This window comes from Cetorhinus maximus, chromosome 15 (genome assembly GCF_964194155.1).
Source record: "Cetorhinus maximus chromosome 15, sCetMax3.hap1.1, whole genome shotgun sequence".
NCBI lineage: Eukaryota > Metazoa > Chordata > Chondrichthyes > Lamniformes > Cetorhinidae > Cetorhinus > Cetorhinus maximus.
In genome coordinates, this window is record NC_135893.1 from 49,251,126 (window position 1) to 49,272,116 (window position 20,991).

Here is a 20,991-nt window from a genome sequence, read left to right on the forward strand (position 1 = left end):
ATGTCGCTTAATTCAAGCAGTAAAACATGCTCACAAATAAAGAAGTTGCCTTGCTTCCCCATTTCACTATGTTCTCTGACGACTTAAACTAGATCATTTCAAACTTGCTTCAGTATTTCTGTTCTCTTAGTCTTGAAAAATACCTAGCAGCTGTCTTTTAAAATTGCCATTGCCTTCATAGCTTTCCCATTTCAAAATCTTCTCCTTGCCGGTTTATATCCCAGTAACAGTCTTTTCATCTTTTGCTGATTTCAGGCAGAAAGTAGAAACAAATACTTTCCAATGAATTGGGTGTGAGATGTTGTCTGGGGCACTCTAGAAAATTATTTTACATTCTGTGAGGAAATGCCATCAACACTGTCTTATTAGTATCTTAATTAATGTTTCCACATTTTTATAACGTGTCTGAATGTGCTGTGTTTTTAAAAATCTAACATTTAAAAGTAACTTTTGCTCCCAAATCCTTTCTATGGAACAAAATGGTAGGCTGAGACAGTGCAGATATAAGATGAGCTTTGTCAGTACTGCTAACTTAGATTTTTTCTTATATTTAGGTTACTTTGGAAGAGATAAATTCTCAGGTTGCTCTTGAGTATGGCCAGGCAATGACTGTTAAAGTGAAGAAAGGAGATAGTGAAATTATGCGTAAGTGCAATTTTTTTAGGTTTTCATCATTTCAGTTGCCTCTGAAAATGTTAGATTGTTCTAGTTCTACATACAATACAACCTTATTACGAACTGTACGGTCCTCAATCGTTCAGTATATCTGTCTATTTTACTTATGATCGTTACATCTTTCCTGTTCTGGTAGTTTGAGAATAGGGGCTGGATTTTCGCAGAGTTAGGACCACTCCTGAGACCTTTAAAAATGGCGGGCAGGACCCGGATGCGGAAATCCCATCCCCATTGTATCCCATCCCCTTTATATCAAGGTGGATCTGCCAAGTCAGAAGATTTCTCGTCTTGAGCTACCAGCCTCGATAGTGAAAATCTGGCCCTAAGATTCTGGTCATTAATGAAACCAAGGAACTTGTTAAGACTATTGGAGACGACAGAAAGTTAGTATCATAATAGTGACTATGAAATTACCTGATTATCATAAAAACATATCCATTTACTAATGTCCTTTCGGGAAGGAAATCTGCCGTACTTACTCAGTCTGATCTGTATGCAGTTAATTGAATATTAATTGTGTTTAATTGTACGCAGGTGGTGGGCATTAACTGGGGATTCACTTGAATCCTTATAAATAAATACAGACTGAAACTGTGGCTATTGGGTTAGGAGGTAAACACCTGTAATCTGTAACTCTGTAAGTAAATATAAAAGTGTGTAAATGCTGGCTCCAGTTTTATCCTTCATTAGCTGGCTTTCTTGTGTATAACATATGTGATTCACGGTAATGCAATTGATTCTGAACTGTTATCCGAAACAGCCTAGCAAGCCATTGAGTTGTAAAAGGATGGAATAAGAAATGATGGCCTTGCCAGCACTGCCCTCATCTCATGAATAAATAATAAAACGTCTACTTTCTATTTGTTGATTCATCCTTAACTCCAATAGTACCTCCGCACAAAGAGGATAAAGATGGAAGGACTCGCCTTCTGTGAAGCCTAACACATTGAAGCCTCATCAGTAGCTACCTAGCACCAGCAAAAACAGAGAGGAGTGTGTTAGTGCTTGTCAGCAACCTACTTTGTAAAACTCCCACCTTGTTGCTATTACAGCAACAAATAGAAGGGCGAATGTACAAACAGGGGGTGAATGCAGCCGTTGAGTTTCCATGAAAGTAAAATACTGCGGATGCTGTAAATCTGAACTAAAAACAGAAAATGCTGGAAAAATGCAACATGTCTGGCAGCATCTGTGAAGAGAGAAACAGAGTTAACATTTCAAGTCCGTATGACTCTTCTTCAGAACTTCATTGGATTCCCATGTTTTGCATCAGTAATCTATACTGTAAAAGTCTGTCTTTTATGCAACTCCATAATTAATGCTGTCTCTCCTCAGCTGTTGTTGTGATTCAAAATGACACTGTCCTGGATCTGAAAAAAGCCATTCAGAGATACGTGCAACTGAAGCAAGAACGTGAAGGAGGAACACAGTACATTAGTTGGTAAATTATGTTTGATGTTCATTATGTTAATATCTTAAAGTAGCACTGCTATACACTTCATAGGGGATAGGTTGAAATGAAAGCAATGAGCTGTTAATCCTTTAAGACAAAGCTAAAGTTTTCAATGTCTAATATTTATTTAATTATTATCATGTTACTGTGAACAGTTTTGGTCCCCTTATCTAAGGAAAGATATACTGGCACTGGAGGCAGTCCAGAGAAGGTTCACTAGGTTGATCCCGGGTATGGAGGGATTTTCTTATGAGGAGAGATTGTGTAGGTTGGGCCTGTACTCATTGGAGTTTAGAAGAATGAGAGGCGACCTTATTGAAACACATAAGATTGTTAGGGGGCTTGACAGGGTAGATGCTGAGAGGTTTTTGCCCCTTGTGGGAGAGCCTAGGACAGAGGGCATAATCTCAGAGTAAGGGGTCACCCATTTAATCTGTGGAATTCTTTACTGCAGAGGGCTGTAGAGGCTGGGTCATTAAGTATATTCAAGGCTGAGATAGACAGATTTTTAATCAGTAAGGGAATCAAGGGTTATGGGGAAAAGGCAGGAAAGTGGAGCTGAGGATTGTCAGATCAGCCATATTCTCATTGAATGGCGGAGCAGACTCGATGGGCTGAATGGCCTATTTCTGCTCCTACGTCTTACAGTCTTATGGTCTTAATTTGCCTGGAATAGATAAGTATAAAATATATCGTATTTCATTGAACACTGAGGAAAATGTACTAAACAGTGCCAATATTTGATGGTTCAGTGTCGTAAATTTGAAGGGGTAGAGTTTCTGCTTGGAGCATAATTGATGATCTCGATGCAAATTGCACCCAAAATTGTGCTCATTTTGAAGAGTGCTTTGCCTCTCAAGTTTTCACTCAAGCATATATGCCTATCACTGAATTTAAAGTCTGTCATGAACCAGGACAATCCGGCAGCATTTTAGAACAAATAACCCATGATATATTTAAAGTGGTAATTTGGTGCAGTTTGATTGACACAATGAAAGTCACAAAAAAAAAGTATTTTTAATGAGTGTCTAGTCTACGACCTGCAAGTAACCCCATTTTAAATAACTGAAAATGACTTTGAAAAACAACACAAAATCATTTATTAGTTAATTAATGTACAGTTATCAGTTTATTAATCTCCACAAAGACCTGCAATTGGTCATAATTCACAGTGGGCCAGATGGTGGTGTAGTGGTAATGTCACTGGACTAGTAATCCAGAGGCCCAGGCTAATGCTCTGGGGACAAGGATTCAAATCCCAGCGTGTGATGATTTTTCAAACTAGTGCAAAAGATTGCAAAAACTAGAGTTGCAATGAATGTAATTTACACTTAAAATTCCACAAACTTTTGCATTGGTAATGTTAATTCCAGGCAAATTGCACCAGACAAACATTGAAACCAAGTGAGGACTCCAGTCCAAAATGTTTATAGCTGTAGGTTTTAATAATTTAATGTAGGAATGTTTTGTAAAGCAATGTTCAAATGACGCATTGTAATATGGAATATAAACAGAAAATGCTGGAAATACTCAGTCGGTTATGATGTATCTGTAAAGGGAGAAACAGTTCGCCTTTCATCAGAACTGGCAAAAGTTAATGATCTAACAGGTTTTAAGCAAGTACGGTGGCATGGTTGGGGTGGAGGAGTGTAAAGAGAAAAAGGGAAGGACTGTGATAGGGTGGAAGGCGGGAGTGATTAAATGACGAAAGGGTTGATGGTGCAAAGCAAGAGGAGATGGTAACTGGTAAATAAAGAAACAAAAGATGGGTCTGGTGAAGGTGTAACTGGGATAGCAAAATCATTACCAACAGCTGCCGTCTGACGTAATATGGGGGCTGAGATTATGATCTGAAATTGTTGAACTCAGTATTGAGTCTAGAAGCTTGTAAAGTGATTAAATGAAAGATGAGGTGCTGTTCAGCGAGCTGATATTGGGCTTCATTGGAACAGTGTAGGAGGCCGAGGTCAGAGGGGGAGTGGGGCAGAGAAATCGCGGAATTGAAAGAAGTAACAAAAAACACTGTTAGATCATTAACTTTCACCAGTTCTGACGAAAGGCCATCGCCCTAAAACGTTGGGCAGAATTTTACGAGTTGGTGAGTGGGGGCGGGGCCCGCTCGCCAATGTGTAAAATGACACGTGGGGACGTCGGGGGGAACTCCCGACGTCACCGCGCCCCATTTAAATTTTCAGGAAGGCGGGAGCGCAGCAAAATCAGCTGCGCGCCCACCGACCTGTCAATGGCCAATTGAGGCCATTGACAGGGTCAATTAAGTAATTAACGGACCTGCCTGTCCAACCTTAAGGTTGGCGGGCAGGCCAGGAGCCCCAGTGGGAACTAGAAAAAACATGAAACCTCATCCACGGGCGGGATGAGGCTTCATGTAGGCTTTAAAAAATTTTAATAAAGATTTTGTAAAAGTTATGGACATGTCCCAATTCATGTGACATTGTCATATGAGGGGACACGTAAGGGAAATTTTATTTTTTTATTTTTGTCTTCCTTACATTTACAGACGATCTCCCTGAGGCTGCACTAGCCTCAGGGAGATGAGTGTGCTCTTTCATGCACATGCACAAAAGAGCGCACCCTCGATTTTGGGATCCCCCCCCCTCCCGCCTGCACAGGGAGCACATAGCACTTCCGTGCAGATGTCATGCTGAGCAGAGCTTAATTGGCCCGCCCACGTAAAATGGCGCCGCGCCTCCAATGGGGGTGTCGATCGGAAGCACGCCTGTACGCGCCCGCCCATCAACTCCCCCCCCCCCCCCCCCCCCCCACCCCCGACGGGGGGAAATTCAGCCCATTAACTCTGTTTCTGTCTCCACAGATACAACATGACTTACTCAGTATTTCCAGCATTTTCTGCTTATATTTCACATGACAATGTGTAAAAAGAAATAATTGTTTCACCTGGAAGGAGTGCTTAGGATTTTGAGAAGGGAGGAGGTAAAGGGATAGGTGTTGCATCTCCTGTACTTGCATGGGAAGGTGTGGGAGGCGGAGAATGTTGGGGATGAATGAGGAGTAGTCCAAGGTGTCAGAGAGGGAACATCCCTTCAAAATGCTGAAAGGGGAGGGGAGGGAAAGGTGGGTCTGGTGGTGGTGTCACGCTGGAGGTGGCGAAAATGGCGGAGGATGATCTGTTGAATTTGGAGGCTGGTGGAGTGGATGGTGAGCACAAGGGGAACCCTGTCCTGGCTCTGGGAGGGAGAGGAAGGAGATAGGGGAGAAGAGTGGGAAATGGAATGGGCACAGTGGTAGACCCTGTCAACCATGGTGATAGTGGGGAGTCTTCGGTTGTATAGAAACGAAGACATAGTGGAAGCACTGGTATGGAATGTGGCAATTTGAAATGGCATTTGTAAATATCCTATGCTCTGATTTCAGTTACAGTCCTAAATTTTCCAGTAGAAAAGCTTTTCAGAAATTTAAGTTTTTGGATTAATATTGATCCAACAATCACATTAAAAGATTTGAAGAAATCAATGGACTGGTCAGGTAGGCAGAAAAGTGGCAAGTGAAATTCAACCCAGAAAAGTGTGAGGTGAGGCATTTGGAGAGGTCAAACAAGACAAGGGAATACACAATAAATAGGAGAGTACTGAGAGGTGTAGAGGGACTGAGAGGCCTTGCAGTGAATATCCACAGATCCCTGAAGGTAGCAGCACAGGTTAATAAGGTGGTTAAGAAGGCATGTGGAATCCTTTCCTTTATTAGCCGAGGCATAGAATATAAGTGCAGGGAGGTTATGCTGGAACTATATGAAACATTAGTTAGGCCACAACTTGAGTACTGTGTGCAGTTCTGGTCACCTCATTATAGAAAGGTGTAATTGCATTAGAGAGGATACAGAGGAGATTTACAAAGATGTTGCCAGGACTGGAAAATTGCAGCTATGAGGAAAGATTGGGCTGGTGTTGTTCTCCTGGGAACAGAGGAGGCTGAGGAGAGATTTGATTGAGATGTACAAAAATGTGAGGGGCCTGGATAGAGTGGATGGGAAGGGCCTGTTTACTTTAGCAGAGAGGTCAATGACTCAGGGGCATAGATTTAAAGTGATTGTTAGAGAGATTAGAGGGGAGATGAGGACATTTTTTGTTCCACCCAGAGGGTTGTAGGGGTCTGGAACTCACTGCCTGAAAGGGTAGTAGAGGCAGAAACCCTCAACACATTTAAAAGGTGTCTGGATTTGCACCTCATGTGCTGTAACCTGTAGGGCTACGGACCAAATGCTGGAAAGCGGGATGAGGCTGGGTGGCTCATTTTTCAGCCAGTGCAGGCACAATGGGCCAAGTGACTTCTTTCTGTGCCGTAAACTTTCTATAATTCTATAAAGCAAGAAATGACCTGTAAGCATTTCAGCTAAAGAGTAATCCATACAGTACAGCAGAAACTTTAGAAACAAAAAAAAACGTTGTGGTTTCTGGACTTGAAGGGCTGTGGTCCAGCTTGCATATGAAAGAGGATTATGTGAAAATGAATGAGTAGATACCATAGTAATGAGGTTGATTATATTTGTCCTTACCACCACTGATTAGAAAGGATGTAAACTTGGCCATGGTGGAGAAATCCTGCTGATATGTTCTCTTGTAATGATCTTGTTATGTACACCCAGAGGGGCAATTCTTATGTTTGTGGGGTTAGGGAAAAGTGGTTTTACTTGACAGTTTCTATTCTTACTGAGCAGCATCATTGGAAATTTCAGGTAGGAAAACTGCTACTGTGTAAATGTAGGCCAAACTTTATATGAACGAGGACAGTGAGTGTATTTACTAAAGGATAAAAGAATAAATAATTATTGTATTTCTGAACAAATGTATGCTGCCTTAATAATTTATATTAAAGGTATCCTGTCTAACACTGGTTTCTTTTGTAGTGTAGTGCAGCTATGCTTTTGCAGATAATAGACTACCATTAGCTAAAACCAGTAGCGCAACTGTATTGCACCAATGGTTTCACCATGATAGGACTTTGAGAGCTGTGAATGCCTGGATGATGTGCTGAATGAAATTATCCTGGTTTTTATTGCCCTCAAACTGGGGAAAAGATAGCCCTTCATATTTGAACCTGTACAGAGCCTTGATTGCTCTGTTGACCATAAATGGTAATTTTTTAATGTTAGCAAAGAGCTAACTATCTGGTCAGCATCTTACTAGTATTAACACTTTAAGGAAGGTCCGCTGGAGCATCAGAGCACTTTGAAGCATTAATGTTTAGAAAACTGGCTTTGCATTGGTTGTAGTTGTGTTCAAGTGGGTGTGAGATTGATGTGGTATATTTTTTTCTCTTTGAGGTGGTCTTGCACTGAGTATTAAATCCCAGACTGTGTCCAGTTTCTTGCAAAAAAGCTGCATATTTTGTTTCAGAAATTACATTGAAATGACAACATTGAAACAGCTTCTACAGTTCACATTGGTATTTATCCTGCAACAGCCCTAACCCCGTTCGTCTGTTCTGTTCCCATAACCTTTTATTCATCTTTCCTTCAAACATCCATCAAACCTGTTCTTACATGTTGACCTGCTCTTGGTTTCACAAGAATACAAGAAATAGGAACAGGCTGTTCGAGCCTGCTCTGCCATTCAATACGATCATGATCCGATAGTTCAATCATCAACTCTACTCTAAAAAGCTTTCCCTTGCTCTTTGTCCTCAATCTCTTGCACTTAATCTTATGCCTATGTACCCTTGTTCTAGACCCCTCAATCATCAGGAACAGTCTGTTTGTATATATTATGTTCCATTAGAGCAGTTTGTCTAATCCCACACTCCTAATTGCTTCCCATAAACCTTGATGTTCTTCTTTATCAACCAACTTTCTTCAAAAATGATTTATGGACTTTGCTTTTGCAGCTATTTGTAAGAAAGATTTCCACATTATCTGTAAGCGATCGTTTTTCTAAACACTTTAATTCTGACACTTGTGTTTCTTGTGAATGTCTCACTGAGCTTTGGAAAACTATTTACTGTATCATAACTCTACCTCGGGTCTATGGAAAAGAGTCCTGACTTCTAAAGTTTCCGTAATCCCTAATCCTGGAAAATGCTAGCAAATCTGTGCTGCATCTTTTCATATCAAACAGAAATACATTTTGGAAATCCAAAACAATCAACAAAGTTTCGAGCCCCAAGCTGCTTTTTTTAGTATTGCACTAAATGCCAATACAATGTCAGAAGATCTGCTTTACACTTTCACTGATTTTGACAGCTTGTTTTGCTTTGGTAAAGATAAATGCAAAGTACCTCTTTTGTACCTCAGCCATGCCCTCTGCCTTCATGCATAAATCCTCTTTTATCATCCCTAATCCCCACACCTCATTTTACCATGCTTTTACTATTTATATGCCTATAGAAAATGTTGGCATTCCCTTTTATGTTAGCTGCCAGTCTCTTCTCATATTCTCTCTTTATCCCTGATTTTCTTTTCACTTCCTCTCTGAATTTTTTTATATTCAGCCTGGTTCTCACTTGTATCATTAACCTGCCACCTGTCATCGGCACCCTTTTTCTGCTTCATCTTCCTCTCTAACTCGTTCATCATCTCTGGCTTTGTTCGTCCTACATTTCCTTATTATAGAAATATACCTCGACCCTCTCCTGTTTAAAAGTATCATCCCATTGTTCCATTACTGTTTTGGCTGCCAGTCTTCGATTCCAGTTTCCCTGGGTCAGATCTCTTCTCACCCCATTGAAATTGGCCCACCCCCAATTTTTACTCTGGATTGCTCCTTGTCCTTTTCAATATGTAACTTAAACCTTATGATACTATGAGCATTTATGAGACTCTGATCATCTCCATGTTCTTTCACCCTTATTCTAAGCTTTTTTCCCATCAAGTATTTATCCAATTCCATTTCTGTTCTATTTATAAATAATTGAATGAGATCAATTCTGTGTAATGTTATAGAATGAAATACAAGATTTTCTTATTTCTGTATAGGAAATATATCTGGAGGACCTACCATCTGACATTTAACGGAGAGAAACTGACTGACGATAAAATGAAACTCAAAGAGTAAGCATTAACAAGTTTATGGCATGTGATTTCCCTGTTTAAGACCTCCCAATCACCAATAAGTGGCTTTATATCAATCTTCTGAATAAAACTGTAAAAATGCATATATATGTCCAAAGGTCATTTGATAGAAAATGTATGTTAAGCTGAAAGACTCAAAGAATATAAAAATAAAATTTTGCAGATAATGGAAACCTGAAAGAAAAACTGAAAATGTTGGAAATTCTCAGCAGGTCTGGCAGCACCTATAGAGAGAGAAACAAGAGTTAACCTTTCAGGTCGATGACCCATTCATTAGAACTGGGAAAAGTTAAATATGTAACTAATTTTAAGCAAGTACAGAGGCAGGGGAAGGGGGTAAAGAACAAAAGAGAAGGCCTCTGATAAGGTGAAAGACAGTGGAGATTAAATGACAAAAAGAATAATGGTATAAAGCAAAAGAGGATTGTAATCAGACAAGTAAAGAAACGAAAGATGTGTCTAGAGCAGGTGTAAATGGCAGTAGCAGAATTATTACTAACGACTTCTGTCCTAAAAAAAATGGGAGCAGAGGTTATGACCTGAAATTATGACTTGCAATTGTTAAACTCATTGTTGAGTCGAAATAACTGTAAATTGCCTAATCTCCTCGAGCTGCCATTGAGAGTAAAATAATACCTCTTGTATTGCTAGATAAATGTTGAAATTCTTCAACAAAGTACCAGAAGGTGGAATATGTTCTCGGGACATGTTGGGAAAAGGCTAAACATTTAAGGTTTCTTCAATTTGTCTCTTCATAATATTTTCCTGCTTGTTCTAGTACCCGCCCAAGAGATGGAGAATAAAATAGAAAAATGACAGGAGACTTCTTAGCAGACTGGGTAAAGCTAAACAGACAGGAAAAAGTAGAAAGAAAATGAAATGATCATAAGTACCTGAAGTTGCGGAGTGGCATCACCATGCTAAGAAAGTTCAAACCAAACAATTTAAATTCAGGTCAACAAGAACCGAGACTTGGGAATGCCCACCTTATATGTAGGGTTTCTGCTGGAGTTTAACCAGCTGAAGCCCACAGCTTCTCAGTTCAGAATATGAGTAAAGCTGGACTGATTATCCAACTAGGACTACCCTACCTTTTGGGGCATTAGGTTATAAGGTTATCTTGATGTGAGTGAGGATGATTCCAGCCCACAATGGCAGATCTATTTATCAGGTTGGTTATCAGGTTATCAGTCATCAATGAGCCAAACTAGCTAGAAAATCATCAATTGTGTCTGGCATACTGCAAGCCTACTTGGGTTACTGAACCTGCCATAGAGGATTAACTGTTCCAATCTCTGAAAATAATTAACCTGCAAGAAAATATGCTTTCTGCTTACCTTCCCCCTTTTATTCATCATTATGCGTAGCTCAGAAGGTATAGTTGTTGAGTTTTAGTAGATAATTAGCAGGGCCATTGAGTAACGCTAGCCAATATATAGCAAAACTTAAAATTGTCTGACAAGCAGATGTTCTCTTATTATATATTAAATTTTCTGTTCTTACAAAAGTAAGAGGATTGAAGACAAATATAAAGAAAATTCACGGGCTTCAAAACCAAAGGTAGATCAGCTGAGCTTTGCTTCAGTTGTTTGATGTTATCTAAATTACATGGTTAAATAACTACTAGGTTTCAATGTTATCCATAAACCTCAATGAATCAAAATCAAACCTTTTTATTCACGCTACATTTTGTAATTTGATAGAAACTCCCAATTATTTACACAATGATGTAGGCTTAAGACTAACTGTATTGTCTTGTTTACTTTGTCACGCAGCTACCAACACTTGCATTGCTGTAAACAGTGATATGTAGGTACAATATGTTGCATGGTATCTGCGGCTGGTTTCCTGTTGGCTCTGCAATTAAAGCATAAACTCATATAATTATTAGCTTTGGAAGGGAAAACTTGCAGAGCAGGAAATGATTACTTGATTCTAAAGTGTAAACTTTTCACTTGCAGTTATGGTATAAGGAATCGAGATGAAGTTACCTTCATAAAGAAACTTCGAAAAAAATAAAGGTTGGTATTCCTGTCGGTAGTTTGGGAACTTAATTTTTTACTTGTAGTCTAAGCAGAAAATTTTTATCGTACAGCGTCTCTGCCCCATGTCCCATCCATGCAGTTTCCCTTCTTGTTCATAACCAATGTTTCTCTGAACATGTCACATCCCAAAGGACAGGGCCAGTAGGATATGTTCAGCTAATAGCCATGGTTGGACAGTAAATGTCTTCATTAAAAAAAATCCCAGTTTGAAGCAGTCAGCATTTAATTGTGGCTGAATGCCCATCATTATAGGCCGTGAATCGGAAGGTAATAATTTCATAATAATCTCATAAACACTAAAGAGAACTGCCTCAGGAGCTCAGTGAGTTCATCCAGTGTGCGGCTCAAGCATACAGAAGGTCCCAGGTTCTTGGTGTGGAATCTCAATCAGGGGGGCAGTCAATGAGGGTTATTATGGCTCATTGCTTGCTCGTAGAATGTGATGCCCCTTCAAATGCTGCCTGGTCCAGATTTAACATCTGTAATTATGGGTGACTTTAATCTGCATATAGATTGAGCAAATCAAATTAGTAACAATACCATAGAGGAGGAATTCCTGGAGTGTATACAGGATGGTTTTCTGGACCAATACGTTGAGGAACCAATTAGGGAACAGGCCATCCTAGACTGGAGAAAGGAATAATTGGTAATCTAGTTGTGCGAAGCCCTTGGGGATGAGCGACCATAATATGATAGAATTCTTCATCAAGATGGAGAGTGACGTAGTTGACTCTTGAGACTAGGGTCCTGAATCTTAATAAAGGAAACTGTGATGGTATGAGGCGCGAGTTGGCAATGATGGATTGGGAAACGTTACTTAAAGGGATGATGGTGGATAGGTAATGGCAAACGTTCAAAGAGCGCATTGGTGAACTGCAACAATTGTTTATTCCTGTCTGGCGCAAAAGTAAAATAGGAAAGGAAAATAGGAAATAGGAAACCATGGCTTACCAGGGAAATTAGAGATAGTATTAGATGCGAAGAAGAGGCATACAAATTGGCCAGAAAAAACAACAGACCTGAGGATTGGGAGCACTTTAGAATTCAGCAAAGGAGGACCAATGGATTGATTAAGAAGGGGAAAATAGAGTACAAGAGTAAGCTTGCAGGGAACATAAAAACTGGCTGTAAAAGTTTCTATAGGTATGTGAAGAGAAAAAGACTGGTGAAGACAAATGTAGGTCCCTTACAGTCTGAAACAGGGGAATTTATAATGGGGAACAAAGAAATGGCTGACCAACTAAATACATACTTTGGTTCTGTCTTCACAAAGGAGGACACAAATAACACACCAGAAATGTTGGGGAACACAGGGTTTAGTGAGAGGGAGGAACTGAAAGAAATCAGTATTAGTAGGGAAATGGTGTTGGAGAAATTGGTGGGATTGAAGGCTGATAAATCCCCAGGGCCTGATAATCTACATCCCAGTGTATTTAAGGAAGTGGCCCTAGAAATAGTGGATGCATTGGTGGTCATCTTCTGAGATTCTATCGACTCTGGAACAGTTCCTACAGATTATAGGGTAGCTAATGTAACCTCACCATTTAAAAAGGGAGGTAGAGAGAAAACAGGGAATTATAGACCAGTCAGCCTGACGTCAGTAGTGGGGAAAATTCTGGAGTCCATTATAAAAGATTTAGTAGCTGAGCACTTGGAAAACAGTTGCAGAATCGGACAGAGTCAGCATGGATTTATGAAAGGGAAAACATGCTTGACAAATCTACTGGAATTTTTCAAAAATGTAACCAGTAGAGTTGATGAGGGGGAGCCAGTGGATGTGGTTTATTTGGACTTTCAGAAGGCTTTCGACAAAGTCCCACATAAGAGAGTAGCGTGTAAAATTAAAGTGCATGGGATTGGGGGTAGTGTATTGAGATGGATAGAAAACTGGTTGGCAGACAGGAAACAAAGAGTAGGAATAAACGGGTCTTTTTCCGAATGGCAGGCAGTGACTAGTAGGGTACAGCAGGGATCGGTGCTGGGACCCCAGCTATTCACAATATATATTAATGATTTAGATGAGGGAACTAAATGTAATATCTCCAAATTTGCAGATGACACAAAGCTGAGTGGGAGGGTGAGCTGTGAGGAGGATGCAGAGATGCTTCAGTGTGATTTGGACAAGCTGAGTGAGTGGGCAAATGCATGGAAGATGCAGTATAATGTGGATAAATGTGAGGTTATCCATTTTGGTAGCAAAAACAGGAAGGCAGATTATTATCTGAATGGCTATAAATTGAGAGAGGGGAATGTGCAACGAGACCTGGGTGTCCTCGTACACCAGTCGCTGAAGGTAAGCATGCAGGTGCAGTAGGCAAACGTTTTGTTGGCCTTCATAGCGAGAGGATTCGAGTACAGGAGCAGGGATGTCTTGCTGCAATTATACAGGGCTTTGGTGAGACCACACCTGGAATATTGTGTGCAGTTTTGGTCTCCTTATCTGAGGAAGGATGTACTTGCTATAGAGGGAGTGCAGCGAAGGCTTACCAGACTGAATGCTGGGATGGTGGGACTGACATATGAGGAGAGATTGAGTCAGTTAGGATTATATTCGCTGGAGTTCAGAAGAATGAGGGGGGATCTCATAGAAACCTATAAAATTCTAACAGGACTAGACAGGGTAGATGCAGGAAGGATGTTCCCGATGGTGGGGGAGTCCAGAACCAGGGGTCACAGACTGAGGATAAGGGGTAGTCCATTTAGGACTGAGATGAGGAGAAATTTCTTCACCCAGAGAGTGGTGAGCCTGTGGAATTCGCTACCACAGAAAGTAGTTGAGACCAAAACATTGTATGTTTTCAAGAAGCAGTTAGATATAGCTCTTGGGGTGAAAGGGATCAAAGGATATGGGGAGAAAGTGGGAGCAGGCTATTGAGTTGGATGATCAGCTATGATAACAATGAATGGCGGAGCAGGCTTGAAGGGCCAAATGGCCTACTCCAGCTCCTAGTTTCTATGTTTCTATAACATGAATGGGATAGCAAAATGATATTCATCTTTTTAGCAAGTTGGAATTTAACTCAGTAGCAAAGGGATCAGGTCCATGTTGTTCTGCAACTGTCTAGGTTTGTTCTTGTGATAATCATCGTCCATTTGGTTCACATCTGTTTCGCTGGTGTGAAAGAAAATCTGATATTTATACCCAATGTTGACAAATTTAACAGTGACCCAGATGCTTGCAACTTTCCTATTATGTTGATATCCTGAAATTGAAGTACACTTAAAATAAATGGAGCAAGTGAAGCAGATTCATCATTCTACGAATGTCTGTGTGTGCATTGGTTAGAATTCTACAGAAGTATCCATGAAAATTGTTTGAAGCCCAGCTGTGAGCTTATTGAAAGCACGGCTAATGGCAAGATGAGTTTTGTTATATTTAGCCTCTTGACTTTAGCTGGAGACTGTAAACATTTTCAAGCAATGAAATCTAGCTTCTGCTTCTGAACTAAAATGAAAATATTTTGAATGATTCAATTCATAGGATCTCAATAATGTGTTTGTGTTTCTGTTGTCAAGCTTGTTAACTAAAGTCTAAGGAAATGCGCTCTTAATGGTAAAAAATATGTGAAAAATAAGGATATTATTTTATTTTAAAAAGGCATTGGCCATAATTTTCTCGTCAGCATGCGGGGGTGAGCCCCACACGCTGATACACAAAATGACGTGCGGTGACGCCAGGTGAGCGTCCCGACGTCACTGCGCGTCATCGTGATATTTCGGTGGACAGGCATGCAATGATCTCCAATACGCGCCCGCCATTAATTAACGGGCCACTTAAGGCCCTTGAGGCAGCAATTGACAGCGATTTTTCAGGGCCCGTGTGATCTTCAGGTCGTCGCACGGGCTACGTTTGTATAAACCTCATCCACGGACAGGATAAGAGGGGTGAGTGGGGTCGCAAATGTTATTTGTCAGACATTTACTGCTTAAAGTTACTGTTACTTGCCTGTGTGAGCAGGAATACTTCAAAACTCTTCACAGCTGCTTGGACAGGAGTAACGGGCTTCAGGTCAGGACTCCGAGTAAACATCATTTCTGGGGCCTTGTTGGTTTCAGGAAGCCTTCCCTTAGCCTGGGAATGGGAGTTGTGCTCTCCACTGGAGGCATCTCCTCTGAGGACGAAGAGAGGGCCAGAAGGGGGATGAGGCCAGGAGTCCACATTCAGCCTCCAGGGGAGCCACCTTTGGAGGAGAAGCTCAGGCACAAGGGGTGCAGGGCCAACAGGAAGTCCAGGGTGGAAGGGGCCGCAGAAGACACTGCTATCCTGCTGCCAAGGTATATAGGCAGTGAAGCAGCTACCTCAATATTTCTGAGGTGCAGTGCTGAAGGAGGCTCCGCCTCTCAAGGGAGACAGTCACCTCCATCTGTCAGATGATTGGCCCTGAGATCTCCGCTAACTGTGTGGGTGGACACCCCATGCCAGTGGCGTTGAAGGTCACAGCTGCCCTCAACTTCTATGCCTCCGGCTCTTTCCATGGGTCGGTGGGTGATCTTTCTGGAGTCTCCCAATCAGCTGTCCACACTTGTGTCAAGCAGGTGACAGACACTCTGTTCAAGCGTGCATTAACTTTCATCCACTACCGCTGGAACGAGGCCAGCCAGACACAGCGAGTCTGAGGCTTTGCAGCGATTGCTGGCTTCCCCCGTGTGCAATAGACTGCACACATGTGGCCATCAAGGCGCCAGCAGGTGAGCCCGGTGCCTTCATCAACAGGAAGGGATTTCACTCCATGAACGTGCAGATAGTGTGTGATCACAGGATACTGATTCTGCAAATCTGTGCAAGGCACCCAGGCAGCTTCCATGACGCTTACATCCTGAGACACTCCCAGGTGCCGAGGATCTTCATTGCTCCAGCCCGGCTGGATGGATGGCTGCTGGGTGACAAGGGCTATCCCCTCAAAAGGTGGCTCATGACGCCTCTCCGCCATCCAAGAACAGAAGCTGAGCAGCGGTATAATAGGAGCCATGTCTCCACAAAGGTGGTGGTAGAGAGAACCATTGGTCTTCTCAAGATGCGCTTCCGATGCCTGGACCATTCAGGGGGTGCACTCCAATACCTGCCAGATCGTGTGTCGCTGATAGTGGTTGCATGTGGCGCTCTCCACAATCTGGCGCTGGAAAGGGGTGGATGAGGAAGACGTAGACACAGTTGCTCCGGATGCACACAATGAGTCCAGCAGTGAGTCCGAGGATGAGCACACACAGGAGAACGCTGAGGGGTGGACGCTGACCCGGGCATACTCCAGGGAGGCAGGCACACCCGGAGGCTTTAATCCATTGAACCTTCAGCTAGCACACCGCAGATGAACCTCCAACACACGCCAGGGCTGCAGGCTCCATACTTGATACCTGAGTGCTAAATCTGCCTGGATAGGAACATTAACTAAGGGCCTTGTCAATAAAGCTTAATGTCAAACAACTCACTCATAACATCATGGGTTCCCGTCCACCTGCAGAAGTAAGGAATCATCCTGAGGCATGATCACATATCAAAATTTAATGATTTAACAAAATGAAGCACAAAAATAATAATTGCAAAGGTGTTACACATCACACCGAGTGGGGCAACATAAAATCACCAGTGAGAAACCCACCGAGTGCCTAAGGTGCCCTAAGTTTACGTTTCCTAGGTGCTATGTCTAGGTGCTTCCCTCCTCGCTGGCACTGGCATCTGAGACAGCCTGCTCACTGTGCTGTCCTGTTGGCCTCGATGACCCTGGCAGGCATCCTCTGGCCCGTGGAGCCTTTGATGGCCCCACCTGGGAAGGAGCTGCTAGTTCCACAGCTCATCGGATGCCACAGGCACTGGCAGAGGGGTGGAGGAGCTGCTGCCCTCATCCGGAGGAGCCCTCAGAGAGGAGAGGCAGCTCCGGCGCCAATGTGAGGTCGCTTCGGACCTCCCTGCTCACCATTAATGGACGGGCTCCTAGCTGGGATACTTGGTGCCCAAACCATCTCCCACACTGGCACTGACCAGCTGAGGTCAATGACACTGTGAGAGCTCGCAGGTCTGAGCAGAGCCTCAGGAGGCCCTGATTGTTCTCCTGGAGGAGCCTCTCCATGAAAGTTGCCACTCTCTCCATGGAGGAAGCATGGCGCTCGGCCATGAGGCTCATTGCACTGGTGATGCTCCGCGTGGACTCCTCCAGCACAGGCATCATGCCACGCATAGCCTCATGTATCTCCGCCAGATCCTCCCGCATACCCTGCTACACTTCCAGCGTCTGCTGCCTCACTGACGACTCCAGAGGCACATCATCAGCCACTGACTGAGCATGTGCCTGGTCCCCAGCAGTCCTCCGACTGCCGGCGCCCTGGGCACTCTCTCTCTCTGTCCGCACCTCAAGTGAGTGTGAAGTGCCCTCATCGCTGTGCCCTGGGACACTAGCTGATGATCTAATTCCCACCAAGGTGCTAGTATCTGCGCTGGTGCCTGCCTGGCAGAGATGGTGTGACGCTGGTGAGTCCAATTGTTTAGGGCCCTCAGGGTTGAGAGGGGGCCCCTCTGCCTCCTCCTTCTAGCCCTGCTCCGTTGATGCTGAAAGGAAGAACAAGGACATTTGATTAGTTACAGTGGAGATAATGTCAATGTGCACGCCTGTCCCCTGGATCAATATGCGCTCCGCCTTCCATAATCGATGGTCAACCCACGTTGCAAGCTTCAATCACTGAGCATTCAGCAGTGCCATGGCTGCTGGAACACACACACTGACCTCAGTGCTTGGCAAACATACCTCCCTGTGGCACCCAGCCTCACCGCCACCGGTGGACCTGGGCACATGGCGCCTCTCCAGATCCATCGCCTCCTGCTCGTATCTGGTGACAATGGCCAACTGGGCTTGGCCTCCGCCAGTCTGCATCCGCTCAGCGGTGTTGTGTGCCGTCTTCTCCTGTAAAGGAGAGAGGAGCATTGATTAGTCCACCCTGTACCTGGATTCCCATCGTATCCCTGTCACCCCAGCCAGAGTGGGGCATTGCAGGGCTCCAGTGATTCATCACCCCACAGCTGCCGCATACTCACACCAAGAAGCCTGGGCTGACCCCCCGCTTGCCCACATGCTGCCTCCATCACATTTGCAAAGCAAGGAGGCACAAGCACGTGGAACACCAAGGGCAGCAGATGGACTGGTGCCCCACCACCTGGAAGCTCCTCTCCCAGCATTAGCAGCAGCCTGACTTTGACATGTTTCGCAGTTCCAGCCCTGTGCCTAGGTGCAGATCCTTGAGGTTGCCCCCAAAACAGAACTCTGGGTGTCAGTGTCACACATGTTGCGGGTACAGAACCCATCTCAGCACTGCCCACTCAGGGTGAACTAGGTATGGGCAATATCTGCTGGCCCACCCAGTGAGGGATACATGCCGTGAAGGATTCAATGCTGTAACTGCACTCAGAGTTGTGGGGGGGCTTGGGGGGAAAGCCTACCTGCTGTGTTAAGTGACCTCTGCCAACATGGTACTCACCCTTCCCGAGCGCAAGAGGTCATTGAATCGCTTGCGGCATTGGACCCATGTGCTTCGCACCACGTCATGGGAGCTGACGATGTCTGCCAACTCCTCCCAGGCACATTTGATCAGGAGGAGGGGGGCCTTCACCTTCCATCTCTTGGAAAGAGGACCTCCCGCCGTGCTGCCACCTCCTCCTCACTCATCAGAAAACCGAGGGGCACACTGCCCCGCTGCCCTACCCTCCTGCCTGGCCTGCTTTCCAGCAGTGCTCTGGGGAGCCCTTCTACTGACCATGATGAACAGCTGCCAGCGCTCTATTTGAACAGCCTGCCGGGACGCCATTGGACCCAACGGTCATTGGGCTCCCGCCGCCACCCGCACACTCCCGCTACCCTCGGGAGCCACGCTTCACGCTGGGCAGGCCTTAAATGGCCCACCCACATAAAATGGCAGCGCGGAGCTGATCACGGGCGGCGATCGGCCCCGTGCCCATTCCCAACCGGCCAGCCCAATGGGGAGAAAATTCTTCCCATAGGAGCATTGGAGAAAACACAAAAATATTTCTAAGGATGGTACAGAATAGAGATTATAGCTATTGGAACAATTAAACAGGTTGGGACTTTCTTCAGAAGATAGAGGTCTTAGTAGAGGACTGATAGAGGTCTTTAAAGTTATGAATGGGTTTGTCAGGATAGGTGTGAAGGAAATATTTCCACTTATGGACGAATCAAAAATCAAGGGGTATATCAATGCAACATAGTTACTAATAAATCCAGTAGGGAAATATGGAGCAAGGTCTTTACTCTAGAGAGTGATTAGAATATGGAATAAAAATAGAAAATGCTGAAAAAAGCTGGAAAAAACTCGGCAGGTCTGACAGCATCTGTGGAGAGAGAAACAGAGTTAAAGTTTCAGGTCTGTATGACTCTTTGAAGGATGAGGAAATTTGAGGTTGAGTAGCTTGCTAAAGGCCACTTGGGCAAAGTACTAGACGGTGAGCAACACCTATGGAACTACACCCCAGAAACAGTAAACACCTTCAAAAGGAGAAAAATGGGCAAAAAAGGGACTAACTTGATTTACTTTGTTAATGTTTAATTTTGTAGTGTTGACCTATTGCTTTAGTTTTCATACCATTACCATTACATGTTGATCACTGGCATCAAGCAGGTGAAAGACTAAGTTATGACATAAGGTTTTAAAATATGGAATTGCATGTTTGGTACTGTGATTTTAGCAGAGTTTGCTCGGAAACTGTGGTGGTGAATTTCCTCAGAATTCCTCTCACTCGACCACTATAAATTCAGTAGAAACCCTGGATATCTTCAAATCCCTGCAGCAGTCATTGGTAGCTCTAGGTTCACTTTCACATTGTCAGAAGTTTCAAGCAATTACAGTTTTATGACTCTCGATGAGGCACCTTTTTTATTTCTATATTCTTCGACTTAAGTGAAAAAGCTAAGCGCCACTTTAACACAGCTGTTTTTCTGTTTATTCTTCCTTCCAGATTTGTGTACCTGTTAGAATGGCCTGAGGGGAAAATCTGTTCTGGAGAGAGATATCAGTTCCCGTCTCTCTCCTGATAAAACTCTTCATCACACCATGGTAAAGGAAGGAAAGAAGCACACACAGTTGAATCATTCATTAGAGTTTTAAAGATCAAGTAAAGAAACATGTTTAAAATTGTCGCTATTTGTAATTCTATGTACGGTATTCTTTTGGCAGAATTGTTTTTCAGCAGAATAAAATGTTTATTGAATAGTTCAGTGTCTAGTTTAGAAATTAGCTTTTATTTTTGCAATCTTATTCATTATATCAAATTCCATTATGTCTTAAGTGTGTTCAAGTACAAGAATATCACACATCAGATTAGAGTTGTACAGATGAAAATCATAATAGAATTTATCTACAGCTTAAGTATTGGCAGAGCACTATAAAGGTACCATGCAGTACACAAAACTAAAATATCTACTTAAAACCAGTTATGCTTTCAGAGTTTTTCTATTAGTAGTGTTCACAAGGTAACATTCAAATTAGGTTGTGTGTATCATGAATTCTGTTCACCCTTCCATTTTTTTCTCTTTCCTCATTCAAAAAAGATCACCGGATAATTAGGAATCAGTAAGGCCATTTGACACACCTTGACTCAAAGATTGATCGCTCATTATGTAAACAATGATTTCTGGGTAACATTGTTTTAAAAATATTCATTCACGGAATGTGGGCTTCGCTGGCTGGGCCAGCATTTATTGCCCATCCCTAGTTGCCCTTGAGGGTGGTGGTGAGCTGCCTTCTTGAGCCGCTACAGTCCATGTGGTGTAGGTACA

At 43.2% G+C, this 20,991-nt stretch overlaps 1 protein-coding gene across 2 annotated transcripts in view; it reads left to right on the forward strand.

Moving 5' to 3' along the window:
- The window catches only part of snrnp25 (small nuclear ribonucleoprotein 25), a 48,516-nt gene extending 28,086 nt beyond the window's left edge, over nucleotides 1-20,430 (forward strand). For both annotated transcript variants that reach the window (XM_078558372.1, XM_078558371.1), the window contains exons 3-7: nucleotides 555-645; nucleotides 2,011-2,116; nucleotides 9,075-9,149; nucleotides 11,132-11,191; nucleotides 20,172-20,430. In XM_078558372.1, coding sequence (XP_078414498.1) covers nucleotides 555-645; nucleotides 2,011-2,116; nucleotides 9,075-9,149; nucleotides 11,132-11,189 — 330 coding nt within the window. In that variant the 3' untranslated portion in view covers nucleotides 11,190-11,191; nucleotides 20,172-20,430. The remainder of the gene's footprint in view (nucleotides 1-554; nucleotides 646-2,010; nucleotides 2,117-9,074; nucleotides 9,150-11,131; nucleotides 11,192-20,171) is intronic.
- Nucleotides 20,431-20,991: the final 561 nt, after the last annotated feature.